The sequence below is a fragment of the Stylophora pistillata genome, chromosome 2, assembly GCF_964205215.1.
Source record: "Stylophora pistillata chromosome 2, jaStyPist1.2, whole genome shotgun sequence".
Classification (NCBI taxonomy): Eukaryota; Metazoa; Cnidaria; class Anthozoa; order Scleractinia; family Pocilloporidae; genus Stylophora; species Stylophora pistillata.
The window spans coordinates 2,670,894-2,684,700 of NC_142520.1; the positions used below are offsets into that span (position 1 = coordinate 2,670,894).

Sequence of the window (13,807 nt, forward strand, 5' to 3'; positions counted from 1 at the left end):
ACAGTTTGAATATTTTCAGTGAACCTTAACCTTTAATAATCCACATCTCATATGCAGAAAGATGTGTCTACTTGTGCTGCAGTTAAAGCATGGGAAAACTGTTGCATTTTAGTAGTTGACTGCTGTGATCTCTTTCATGTCTGGAAAAAGCAGCCATCAACAAGTAAAGTTCTCGCATGTTTGTGTCTTGAGAAGGTAAACTGAACCTTCAAAGGGGTTCACCACCAAAGCAACCTCATGAGTAAAGTAGGACTCATTTTGCATGGACAGTGACACACTCATGAAGCTCATGAATCTAAAAGTGACTAGTACCTAATTTCTGCTTACAATATCACCCCTAATCACACATTAAATGAAACGATCACCAAATTAAAAAATCTTGATCACCAAACAAATTTTCCTTGACATCACCTAGGATGCGTATACAGAACAGTATGGAGAATATGCATACTGATGTTAGGGTATAAAGGGTCAAAAGACATGGACAAGTTACTCTCTGACTGGTAGGTTAGGTCTGACATTAAGTCTCTACAAGTATTCAGTGATACATTTGTACGTGATTTCTGCAGTATCCAAAAAAGCATGTTGAAAGTCAAACATATTTTGCTCTCTTTGCTGCAATTTCCCTCTCAGTACCAAACTCATAATATTGAGGTGCAAGAGTGTACAGCCATGATGGGTCAATTTTGGTGACATCTCGCATGTATTCCTTGGATGTCTGAAGTACCTCATGGTATACCACCCACTGTGGTGGAGTTTCTGTGTACAGGACAGATGTTGGGTGGATATAGAGTGGATGATCATCCCGCACTGTGCGATATGACCCTGACGGATGTAAGCGTGCAGCATTAGCAAAGAACCCACTTACAATACATTGACAGATTGGGTCGACATCTCCATCACAAGAGATTATTGGTACTTTAAATTGTAAAAGGAGTTTTTTGAACTGTTCCCGGATCTTAATAGCATGGCAAAGTCCTTTGTAGTTCAGAAAGTTCTCGTGACACCATTTAGAGCTTTTCTTGAACTTCACAAAGGCTTCGTAGACATTCAGCAGGGTAATGTGATCTCCTTCATAAACAGAGAACTTTCTCTTGGCATTGTCGGCTGCAGCTTTCTGTTTGCTTGGGCTGACAAAGATATTTTGTATCTGCAGCATGGCAGCAATTGTAAGGATTTCTTCTGAACAACCAAATTCTCCTGATGATAGCAACATTTTGGCTATCATTGGATTTGTAGGGAATTCAGACATGTTTACCCCAAAGGGATCCACTAACTTTCCATGCTGGTCAATGGCTCCTAGAGCATACAACAGTTCCAAGCCACGTATCACACTCTGGGCAGGAGGGCGAGCTGGGAAATTGAACCGGAGAATGTTGTCAATACCCATGCATTTCAGCTGTAACATAACAGAAGCCATATTGCATCGTTGCATTTCTGGCACAGTGGACTGTTTAAGACCATCAAAATCTTTTTCTGTGTAGAGTCTATAAACCTTTCCTGACCTAACACGACCAGCCCGGCCAGCACGCTGTTTTGCTGAGGCCTGTGATACAGGCACAACAACTAAGCTTTCAACTCCAACTTTGGGAGAATAAGCTCGTAACTTAACAAACCCACAGTCGATGACGTACACAATTCCATTTATGGTGATGGAGGCCTCAGCAATGTTTGTCGCCACGACAACCTTTCTTGTATTATGAGGAGTTGGCTTGAACACCAGCATCTGCTCTGAATGGGGAAGACCACTGTACATAGGCAGCACTTTAAGATACTGAGAGCCCTTAGCCTGTTCTCTAGCTCTCTCAATCAGCTGTGTAACTACAGTTTCCACTTCATCTTGGCCTGTGACGAATGCGAGAATATCACCATGGGCTTCCTCTTTGTGGATTCCCATGACAGTGTCCACTGTTGCTTTTAAGTAATCAGGAACGGGGCTGAGAGTGAAATGGATGTCAGTGGGATACGATCGTCCCTTCACTGACAAAATTGCTGCAGTATCCTTGCTGCAATCTTTTGTAATGTTGGTGTTGAAAAAATCTCTGAACATCTCTGCATCAAGTGTAGCAGAGGAAACAATTATCCTTAGATCTTTTCGCTTTTTCTTAATCTTCTTTAACAGCCCTATCATAATGTCAGTGTGTAGTGTTCTCTCGTGAGCTTCATCCAACATGATCACGCTGTACTGTGACAACAAAGGGTCACTCATCGTTTCCCTTAACAACACACCATCGGTCACAAATTTCATGCGAGTTATTTCTGGATTACAACAGTCGTCAAATCGGATTGAATAGCCAACTTCCTCGCCTATGAACGACCCTCTCTCTTGTGCCACTCTTGTTGCCACAGTGACAACAGCCACTCTGCGAGGCTGTGTGACGCACACTTTCCATTTTCCAGCTGTCCAGCCACTCTCGTGAAGGTACTGGGGAATCTGTGTGGATTTTCCGCAGCCTGTTTCCCCAACGATTATAACAGTTTCGTATTTCTCTAAGAGATACAGAATGTTCGTTCTGTGCATGAAAATTGGAAGTCTTTGCCTTTGAAGAGTAATGGATAATGAGCTGTTTGGATTGTAAACAGCTGAAGCTGTAGTGTCGTTATCATTAAGTGGTCTTTCTGTCGCGACATCAACGCCAGGTTTTTCAGCATCTGGCTTCCAAAAACGCGGTTTCCAACTCGCCGAACTGGCCGCCATTTTGTTGAAATGAAACTTATTGCGCACAGTCGTTATGGTATACCGCTAGATCATTTGCATCAGGGCTCATATTCAGTGATCGCGTAAAACCGCGAGGATTCGCGTAGTTAAACTTGAGCTGTCATGAATTGAGTATTTATTCCGTTCACCTTGCAGTTTGGAGGATGGCTCCACCTCGGAAAAGAGTGACTGGCGATCGAAAGAAGAGTAAGTTTGTAGGTGATCTTATTTTTAAACCAGTTTGCCAGATGAAAGTTGCATACTTTCGCTGAAATTCCTGTGAACAAAATGCAGGAAGCTGTGGTATCGTTACGGTTGTATAAATTGTTTTGGGCAGCTGTCTAAAAGTGTAATCTGTCCGACAAACTTAATATATCCTAGATAGATGCAGACTCAATAAAACTTTTGTCCTCACTTAAAATTGATATTCCTTTTATAAACGGAGCTAAATCAAACAAGAAAATTCAGAAAAATAATTTTAATCACAGGGGCACATCAGGGTTATTTGATGCATATTATCATGCACACATTTCAACGTTAATGAAATCTATAAATTCTCATATTCATTAATTCGAAAATGATACAAGTAGACTATAACACGCTTTATTTAAAGAGCCAAGTACAGTTCATAGTGTGATGAAACAAACGATTCATAACGGTCTTTTTTTGCATCTTTAATTTTTGAATTCACACGCATACGTGGCTATAATGAGGCAGGTGTATTTGTCAAATTCCCAAATGGTGATTAATTATTCATTGCTTCTTAGCTGACACAATGGGTGAAAATATTAACTTTTTCCTTTATTTTTTACAACAAGATATGATTATTTTCTTAAGAATTATAATCTGTAATCCTCATCCAGCTTTTGATGTTTTCTATTTTCATTATTTTTTTTCACTGTGATTTTGTTAATGAACATTATCATTGCAAAACTTACCTTCATGACAAACCAGATTCCTTTCATTTTAACCCTTTGACTACCATGATTGAGCAAGACAGAATTTCTCCTTACAGTATCAGTACGATATCAAGCAGACAAGGTGACGAGAAAGTAGAAAATTATCAAATAGGAGACAATTAGTTAATCCAAAACCAAATTCTCCCAACTAATATTATAATAATTAAGAGTAATTGAGTTTGTTTCTTGCGATCGAAAGCAGTTTGAAAGCATTTATCATGTGAACATCAACAAAGAGCTCAGTTTAATTAGTTAGTTCATACTTTTTTACACCTCATTAGCCATGCAATGATTTAACAAAAGTGAACGTTACACCTACTTGCACAGGCACAACGTTAATTTCAGTTCATAAATAAATACACATCCAGAAAGTCCTTTTAAAGACCTGCAAAAATAACATGTGATCAGTCCGTAATACATTCCCTAGCCCTAACCCCAAACCTAGCCCTAATCTTAACTCCAACCAGTAAAATGAACATTTGCTAAAATGTGGACACCTTGAAAACACAACTTTAGGTTATAAAGAGTACATTTTACATGTAAAACATCAAATAAATAAGAATGAGCTGTACGCTTAAAAATTTTAAACCAGTTTGAAAATTCTAAACCAGTTTAAAAAAAATTAAACCAAAGGTAAAATTTGAACCACAACATATACATACTGATGTTAGGGTGTAATGGGTCACAAATAACTGTCTTATCTTTGTATCCTAGATGTTAATAATTCTACCACGAATGAAACAACAAAGACATCAAGTGAATCAAGTGAGTCATCAAATTTTGCTACAGTCAAGTGGATTGCTTTTGTAAGCATCATCTTCGTCTTGGTATTACTTGTTGCGGTGTATATATTTAGAACAAATCAAGGGGATTCAAATTTAAATCAGAACTCAAGGCAAATTTTTGAAACAGAGAAAGGATCATTTGAGAAGACGGAAAAGAAAAATAAGAAAACAAAACCATCAGATTCAAAGGCAGCCATAACGAACAGCTATGATAAATCCATCACCAAAGAGTTAGACAAGGCGCAGAGTATTTTAGACAAGGATCAGATCGCAGATGCCTTACAAAGGTTTGAAGCTCTGACTAAGAAATATCCAAAGAGTCCAAGGGCTATGTATGGGAAAGCACAGTCCTTAGATAAACTTGCAGAACAAAGGCAAAGTAATAATATTCTTCTAGAAAGCATAGAAACTTATCGGAAAGCAGCAGACACGCCGAACTGCCCCACGGAACTGAAACGCAGAGCAGTGCGACGTCAGGCTGAAAGGCTCAGTTTCCTAGGCAGGTCTGGTCAAGCGGCAAATGTTTTAAGGAGACTGTTGGATGAGTTACCAGGTGATATCGAGGTCATGAATGAATTGGGCGTGCAGTATTTGATGACAGGAAAGAACAGGGATGCAGAGAATATCTATAACCAGGTAAGTTTGGGACTTAGGAGTGTTTTTGGATGAAGATGTCTTAAAATCTCTAATAAGAATCTCTTAACCTAGTCAGTGTCATAATATCATACATTATTATCCAACCATGCTTGGCAGAGTACAAATGATGTGAGTAATGAGTACAAATATCACGTAATATTTGTCAGGGCTCAACATTAACGGTAGCCCACTAGCCACAGACTAGTAGAAATTTAGTTTTGGCTTGTGTTTTTCAATTTTCAATAGCCAGTCTGGTAAGTAAACAAACTGAAATTGTCATATCATCTAAAAACATCTAAGATGTCACTAACCACTTGGCTAGTAAGTTGAAAAGTTAGTGTCAAGCCCTGTTTGTATCCCAGAAATATTCACAAAATTCACCCACACTGAAATAACAATTTGACATGTTGAATAATAAATCCCTTATTGGGTGTTTTGTTGTGTAGTATCACTGAGTATTTTTACTTGTGTTTTGTATTTTGACTTCCCCTACTTGCTCATCAAAAAACAGCGCAACTTGTAAAAATACTCAACAATGCTACACAGCAAAACATCCAATAATAGTACTAATGGATAAACTGGTAATTGTAATCTAAATTGGTTCCTGGAGCATACCTCTCCTTCAATCCTTTACTTCCAAGATCTCACTAGTAATTCTGCTTATTATCTGCCATACAATTCTTATGATGTTAGTTCAGAGAATTTGGTATTGGATCAACTGATACTCTTTTTTTTAATGTTTTCTTTATTCTCATTACTTGTCTGCTTAGTATTTATATTCATTTGATATTGTAAGGAGAAATTCTGTCTTGGTCACCCTGGGAAGTTAAAGGGTTAGGCAAGTTATTGCCAAGATTAGGGAATTTGTCAGCCTGTTTGACTAACAGTCTTTGATGAAAAGTTTGCTTTTTTTTTCTTTCTCAGGTGATAAACATGAACCCAAGAAATGGTTTTGCCCAGTCACACTTGGGTTTTATTCTCAAAACTGATCACTTGCGGTATATTGAAGCTATTCCTCTGCTGCGTAATGGAATCTCAAGTGGTGATGCTGGTGCTGATGATGGCAGATTTTATTTTCATCTTGGAGATGCTTTTACTAGAATTGGAAAACCAGATGAGGTGAGAAACCTTGTCTACGCAAGCACTTGGACATGCTGTTCTACATAAAATACATTATTTAAGTTTTGTATAAAAAATTTAGTTCTCATTTTCCAGACTACTTAAGATATTTTGTTCAGTACAAAATATTTATTTGTTTTTCCTTAGAATTTTTTTTTCTTTTTTCTAGCCAACTAGTGGAGCATGCATTGTCTCTTGCAGTCCAAAATATGTAAAGAAACATGATATTGATTGACTTCTCTTACACAGGCTTACAAAGTATATGAGGAGGCTGCAGGAAAAGGAATATTCCTGTCTGCTTTGCAACGTTCCTTGTACAATGCAGATACACCCCTGACTGCACGACCTTGGTGGACACCAGAGGAAACTGGATATGAGAGAGCCATTCGGTACAGATACTTAACCCTGTAACTTCCATGATCTGATTGTTAATTCTCCCCTCTAGCAATTTTCCTTGTAAATTAGTTACAAGAATTTGGAGTTAGTTCAATATGACAAGTTCTACCTTATAAGCTTGAGTATTCTCATTAGTTTTTCTATGGATAAAGTATGGATATTATTTAGTTCTTATTAACCGAGCAGGCGGTCTGTATGGGAGAATCTTGACTGAGGTCGCCAGTACAGACTGAACATAGTGAGGTCTGTACCAGCGACCGAGGTCAAGATTCCCCCATACAGACCGACCTAGCTTGGGTAATAAGATGTTTATTATATGGCTGTCTTATATGCCAATTTTTTATATTCTTTGTACCTTTTTTTTCTGGACTGGTCTAGATCCCAGTCTAGATGGGAAAATCTAGACCGCTTTCAATATTGATTTCAGCCAATCAAATTCGTGAATTCGGTAGTTCCCAGTCCTTGTGAGACACAGCCATATAATAAAAGGAGAAATTACATGTTGATCAATTCTGAGTGAAAGGGTTAATTTAGAATCTTGATGGGCAGTTTGCTTGGTGATGAACATTACTCTGTGGTTGGACATAACAGGACATTTTGTCCGGGCAGAAAATTATTAGATACCCGTAAGAATTTTCAAGGAAACACATTAAGTATCACACTTCAATTTTCTGATTAATGGCTCACACCTAAAAATTCAGGTTTTCAAGAACAACTGAGGTTATGATAACCTGCCTTTGCTGAGTTGTAGTTAATAATTAGCAAGTTCTATCTTCTTTAAGGAAACTGGAAGCTAACTGGGAAGTCATCAAAGATGAAGGAATTTCATTGCTTGACAAAAAGTCAGGAGGGTTTATACCAGAAGAAGAAAATCTCAGAGAACAAGGAGACTGGAAACAATTCACTCTGTACCAGCGTGGCCGAAAGAATGCAGCAGCTTGTCAAAAAACGCCACAGACTTGTGCTATCATTGATACCATCAAAGATGCCACCAGCTGTAAGAGAGGACAGGTATGTTTGAGGCAAGCAAGTGGTGGGGGCCAAGGGAAGGTCATCAGACCTAGTCACAATTTGAATCTTAATTTCTCTGGAAAATAAAGCAAAACTTTTGTGGAAAAGTCGTGAATTTTGCACACCCCAATGTGTACAAAGTGGGGAAATGGCTTTATTTTGCCATCAGAAGTGTGTGATCATCAATTTTTGTTGAAGATCAGTTTATTAACAAATCATACTTCCTGGTTTTTTGTTATACAGATCAAGTATTCCGTGATGCTTCCTGGCACCCATGTTTGGCCGCACACTGGCCCCACAAACTGCAGACTGCGCCTTCATCTTGGACTTGTTATTCCCAATAATGTAGCTATTAGAGTTGGACGGGAAACAAGGTGATAATGATGACAATTGGTTGTATTTGCCCACTCATTTGAGCTGGCTGGCTAACTGACTGAATGATTGAAAGACAGACTGACTGACTGGCTGACTGAATTATTTACTGATTGACTGACTGACTGACTGATTGGCTAACTGACTGATTGACTTACTGATTGACTAACCAACTGACTGACTGAATGAATGAATGACTGAATGAATGAATGAATGACTGTATTACACAGTGACTGACTGACTAATTGATTCACAGATTGAGTGAATGATATATAATAACTGACCAGGAGAAATGAGTGATGTACTGATGGAGAATGCACTTTCTCATATTTCTCTGTCTTGTTCTTACAGAACTTGGGAAGAAGGCAAAGCATTAATCATCGATGACTCGTTTGACCACGAAGTTTGGCACAATGGTTCAACTTTCCGACTTATTCTTATTGTAGACTTTTGGCATCCGGACTTGACACCTCGACAAAGAAATTCATTATCACCCATTTGAACACCACTCTTAATTGTTCTAAACCCTTTACCTCCCACAAGTGACCAAGACAGAATTTCTCCATAAAATATCAAGGGATGAGAATATAGAAAAAAAAATCAAGTAGGGGATTATGAGTTGATTCAATTCTAACTTCTCCAAAACTAATATCATAAGAATTGTGTAACAAACAGTAATGAGAATTAGTAATGAGACCTTGAGAGCGAGGGGGTTAAATGCTAAACGTGTTACATCTCCCAACAGTGTTGATTCATTATCTTCCCTGTTTCATGCATTCAGTTAGTAAAATGGTGGTAGTACACAGTGTTATGCCTTGAACTCTCACGAGTGACCAAGATAGAATTTCCAAGACAGAATTCCCACAAGTGACCAAGACAGAATTTTTATAACCGCAGTTCATAATATATGAACTTCATATATTCATCGTATCTAATTTATTATCACGGGTTTATTACGAATCAACTTAACGGCCTGCTCCCAGTTGGCTTGTTAGCTCAATTGGTAGAGTGCTGCACTAGTATTGCAGAGGACAGTGTGTCAAATCCTGTACAGGCCTGATTTTTTTCAGGTCTGATTTTCGCTATTGCATAAATAGCGCTCTCTACTGCGAGGATCATGCATCATACAGAATTTCTCTTTACAATATCAATACAAAATCAAACTGACAAGTGAAAAGAAAAAAATAAAGATATCAGTTAGGGGAATTCTTACTTGATCCAATACCACATTCTCTGGCTAACATCATAAGAATTGTATGGCAGACAGTAAAGATAATTACAAATGAGATCTTGGAAGTGAAAGTGTTACAATGTTGGACGAGGAAAATAAAAATAGGAAGATTTGGGTCAGGTCATGTACAGTTCTTTAGCCAGCCCAACCCAAATTTTCACTTTTTCACTCCTCTGCCACTATTACACCATTAAATATTTTGCTCCATTTTACTCACTTAAGGCTTGAAAAAGTCTATTCATTATTTGGGGAATAGGTGACTGCCCAGCCTGATGATGGAGAAGCACAAAAAACTCAATCAAAAGGAGATTGATTTATTGATTCTGCCTTACCTATTGTGCTACGTTTACAGCACTTGCTACTTATTGAATTTCTCATATTTTAACTCATTGTAGATCAAGTACTGGTATATAAAATTTTCAGTTTTTAGAAAGCTATACTGGGCAAGCTTATGAAAACTCACCTAGTAGGAAGAAAGTTGGAAGTCTTCCATCATATATCAGTTTTGTCAAAGATTAATATAATTTAGCATGATCTTAGCTAGATGTAATATATTTTGCATGTGTATTGTTCATATTGGCAGAAACTTTTTAAAGGCCAAGCTTTAATCTGTAAAGGATGCCTGACCACTAACAAATCACAACAAACCCAGACTCAGCTTCAACAGTTGCATGACATAGGACATTTTAGAGAAAATTTAAGAATTTTAGAATCAACTTTACTAAGCTTTGCTATTAAAAGCCATTTTTATGAAACATTTTCCATGAAAAATGAATTTTTTAGTAATCACACTGATGTAATTAAACAGATTTCACACGTTTAGTGAATTGGAAATTTCCATGACTTTCCAAAACCATCTAGAGGACCGTATTGCATCTCCCAGTTAGCATGCACTTTACAATTGATTAATTTAGGCCTTATTTCACTGGACGGCCCACCAAATTTAAAAGTTTGTTTAACCCTTAACTCCCGAAGTGATTAACATGTAACCTCTACTTGTAATACCCAAACATCATCCAGCAAACATATAGTGAGAATACTCAAACTTATCAGGTAGAAGTTGTTACCTAGCCTGCAGTGCAGGCAGTTTTGGTGGTTTTCATCTTTTGACTGTTTAGCCGCCATGTTGGATTCGCTGCAGACCGGGAGAATTTGGGTGAGAATGCCAGAGTGGGTGGGGGGATTTTTCTTTCCCCTCCCCCTTCCCCAATTTTTCTCTCTCCCTCCCCCAATTTTTCTCTCTCCCCCCCCCCAACTCTCCACTATTTTTCTAATTCACGATGGCGGCCTGAACAACCGATGGGAATATCCACTCACCCCACCAAAATCCGCCTGCACAGCAGGCTAGTTGTTACCTTGATTGAACACCAAATTCTTGTAACCGATTTTCAAGGAAATATGATACAGCTAGAGGGGAGAATTAACAATCAGCAGATCTTGGGAGTTAAACAGTTCATTGATTTGCAGAAGGCTTTCAATACCATAAACCACTCGGTGCTATACTCAGTTGTTGAAGGAGGAGTTTATTGCACACTGTGTGATCCTTGTTACTTAAGTAAAAAAGATAGCGGGTATTTTTACAGCATTTATGACAGTTATCTGCTACACAGCAACACGGTGATCATAACAATCACAGATTGTTTGAAAATTCTTGGAAAAAATTCCATGCTAGTGGTACTTATTTCAGGTCCCTTAACAAACTGCACAACACTTTCTGTCACACACACAAACCTACTGTGAATTCCTGGGGCATTTTCATTGTTCAACACTGACAGTTCTGAACATACAGAAAATGGAAGCCTTACTGCCAAGCTCGTTTCTAACGATAACATCAAAATAAAGCTGAATTCAAAGACAGTCTACATTTTTTCAATAGCACTCCTTAACTAATTTGTCCTTGTGTACTGGTCATCTTTTTCAATACAAAACTCACCTTGATATTTGCTGTTGATTTTTGCTATCAAATTTGCAACTAGGTAAAAACATTGTAAAAAGTAATTTCCTGGTTAAAATCCTGACAGTGAACTTTCCAGGCTCCTGTACAACCAGTGTTGTGCACCTACTTGTCACTTTCAAATTACAACACAGCTGCACCACAACCCGCACGGCAAATGTTCATGTCCTGTACAAAACGCCAAGTGTCTGTTTCTGGATCGTACACTTCAACACTGGACAGTCTGTGAGCACCATCAAATCCACCTAACACAAAAATCTTATTGTCATACACTGCTACTGATGGCCACGCCCTTGGTGTGTTCAATGGCGCAACTGGCTGCCATTGATGGGTCTGCGTGTTGTACCTTTCTGCAAGATCAAAGTAATGATCCGTGCTTCTGTTTCGACCTCCCAATGCATATAAGTAGTTGTTGAGAGCCACTAATGACATGCCAGAGCGTGCTTTTTCGAGTTCTGTTACAAATGTCCATGTGTCTGTATCAGGGTCATAGCATTCAACACTTGCTCTATCACTGTGAACACCTCGATCATAACCTCCAGCAATGTACAGCTTCCCTGTGAAATGAAAAGAAATGTCAACCTCTTTACTCCCCTAAGTGACCAAGAAGGATTCAAATTTATTCCTACAATATCAATACAGTGTCAAGCAGACAAGTGATGAGAACAAAGAAGAATATCAATAAGGGGATTATTAGTTGATTCAATACTAAATTCTCCAAACTAACATCAAAAGAATTGTATAGCAGACAGTACAGAGAATTACTAAATGAGATCTTAATGAGTTTGTACACGCGTCCTCTAACAAAGAATGCACAAAACTCCTGATAATGATCAGACTTAGGTGCATGCATAAGCAGGTCTCGGAAACCAACTAAAGCCACAGCAATGTATCACTCCCCAAACCCAAAGGTAAACTAGTTCATGGTAAGTAAATCTCAGGTTTTTGAGAAGTTCTGCCCAAAATTTTAAGATCTTTGGAGTGAAAATGTTAAGTAATTATCTTGAGGTAAAATGATTCCATGATAACAAGATTCTTGAGGAAGCATGAAAGTCTGTTTCAAGCTGATGAAATCTACCTTCAAAATAACAAAATTGGATTTGTATGCCACCAGTTTGAATGTTACCTCACAACCTGGCCACGTGTCCTTAAGAAAAACAGCACACTATAAAACATTACTCTTTCTGGTTTCAAATCTTGGCAATCTGTTTGAAACGTTGGAGCTGCTTCATTGACTCCAGTAATGATTCTTGTCATTTATCCCTTACACTCCCAAGATCTCATTAGTAATTCTCTTTACTGTCTGCTATACAATTCTTAAGATGTTAATTCAGAGAATTTGGTACTGGATCAACTTATAATCCTTTAATTGGTAGTTTTCTTTGTTCTCATAATTTATTTCCTTGATATTGTAAGGAGAAATTCTGTCTTGATCATTCCTGGGAGTAAAAAGGGTTAAAGACAAACTCTGTGATTTAATGTGTGTGTTCCCAGGGTTTCAGACAAACTCTGTGATGTAATGTGTGTGTTGCTAGGTTACCAGGTTATTTTAAAAAATGGCAGCCTTCAAAAATTAACTTCCCTGAAAATTTGAAAACAAATTATTGAAAGGTTATGTAACACCTTGGAATCTCAGAAAGTGGTAAGAGGAGAATTTTGTTAACGAAAACGGCACCAGCCTATGAAGCTTTGACTATTAAACAACTGTCCTTGTAAATACCAAAGAAAATGTATATAGGAGAGTTAAGATGTACACTAACCATCACAAACAGCAACTCCTGCACCAGATCTCTTCCTTCGCATACACTGAACTGTACTCCAGTGATCTGTTTTTGGGTCATATCGTTCTACATAGTTATAACTGCATGTTCTGTCTTCACCTCCCAGAGCATAAACATAACCATTCAATGCCGTCACTGCAATAAATGACCTCTGAATGGCAATGTCAGCAAGTGAAATCCACTGATTCACTGCCGGATCATAGCATTCTGCATGTCGCACATACATAGTGTCATCATGAGGAGCACTAACGGCACACTCACCCCCTACCACATAAAGAATTCCGTTCAGGCTACAAGCCCCAACTGCAGTTCTTGGATATTTCATGTTCTGCAGCATGATCCATTGGTTTGTCAATGTATCATATCTCTCTAAACTTGAAAGCTGACAATCAATACCATTTCGTCCGCCTATTACATACACGGCTTGCGGTTGAGCTCGAGGTAGTGTCATGTAACGAGGCAAATTACGAGCGCTCTCGTTTAGAACTTTGGCCAATAAGAGCTGACAATCCGCATTGTTCTTGATAATTTTTGATGGAAACACTCGGGCTTCGAGAAATTCGAGACTTAGCAAAGGAAGCCTAACGTGACTTAAGAGCTCCACAGCATAATCCTTCCGTCGACAGAAATCGTGTAAAATCCACGCCTCCACTGCCTCAAACACTTGATTCTCAGAACGAACCTGAAGAAGGTCTTCGCGAAGAAGATTCCTCAAGGCTTGTTTTGGCATTTGTAAAAATTCTTCACCTTTCGCTACATCCAGGAAGTGTTGACGTACAAATCGATAAGCAGCTTCTTCAAGTTCTGAACACGAATAGAGATCTGCAAATGCTCGGATACCGAGACAGTTCGTAGCATCTAGGTG

The 13,807-nt window shown here is 38.4% G+C and overlaps 3 protein-coding genes across 3 annotated transcripts in view; 1 reads left to right on the forward strand and 2 right to left on the reverse strand.

Moving 5' to 3' along the window:
- Nucleotides 1–10: 10 nt before the first annotated feature.
- On the reverse strand, nucleotides 11–2,803 carry LOC111326568 (putative ATP-dependent RNA helicase DHX35). The gene has a single exon (XM_022930578.2). It carries the CDS (start codon nucleotides 2,696–2,698, stop codon nucleotides 593–595), a length of 2,106 nt encoding a protein of 701 aa, XP_022786313.2. The 5' UTR covers nucleotides 2,699–2,803; the 3' UTR covers nucleotides 11–592.
- LOC111326569 (aspartyl/asparaginyl beta-hydroxylase-like) lies at nucleotides 2,769–9,962 on the forward strand. The gene is made up of 7 exons (XM_022930579.2): nucleotides 2,769–2,905; nucleotides 4,372–5,078; nucleotides 6,003–6,197; nucleotides 6,447–6,586; nucleotides 7,376–7,604; nucleotides 7,848–7,978; nucleotides 8,328–9,962. The coding sequence occupies exons 1-7, from the start codon at nucleotides 2,863–2,865 to the stop codon at nucleotides 8,476–8,478; spliced, it is 1,596 nt and encodes a 531-aa protein (XP_022786314.2). The 5' UTR covers nucleotides 2,769–2,862; the 3' UTR covers nucleotides 8,479–9,962.
- Nucleotides 9,963–10,710: 748 nt separating this feature from the next.
- Nucleotides 10,711–13,807, reverse strand: part of LOC111326599 (kelch-like protein 28) — a 3,699-nt gene continuing 602 nt past the window's right edge. Inside the window, exons 1-2 of the mRNA XM_022930622.2 lie at nucleotides 12,922–13,807; nucleotides 10,711–11,718 (exon numbers count right to left, since the gene is read on the reverse strand). The exon at nucleotides 12,922–13,807 is cut by the window's right edge and continues 602 nt beyond it. Coding sequence (XP_022786357.2) covers nucleotides 11,285–11,718; nucleotides 12,922–13,807 — 1,320 coding nt within the window. The 3' untranslated portion in view covers nucleotides 10,711–11,284. The remainder of the gene's footprint in view (nucleotides 11,719–12,921) is intronic.

Bases quoted from the DNA above. Each gene is read 5' to 3' on its own strand.
- LOC111326568 (XM_022930578.2), bottom strand. From the start codon at position 2,698: ATGGCGGCCAGTTCGGCGAGTTGGAAACCGCGTTTTTGGAAGCCAGAT.
- LOC111326569 (XM_022930579.2), top strand. From the start codon at position 2,863: ATGGCTCCACCTCGGAAAAGAGTGACTGGCGATCGAAAGAAGA. The intron at 2,906-4,371 runs GTAAGTTTGTAG...TTTGTATCCTAG, and splicing joins GACTGGCGATCGAAAGAAGA to ATGTTAATAATTCTACCACG. The intron at 6,198-6,446 runs GTGAGAAACCTT...TCTCTTACACAG, and splicing joins GAATTGGAAAACCAGATGAG to GCTTACAAAGTATATGAGGA.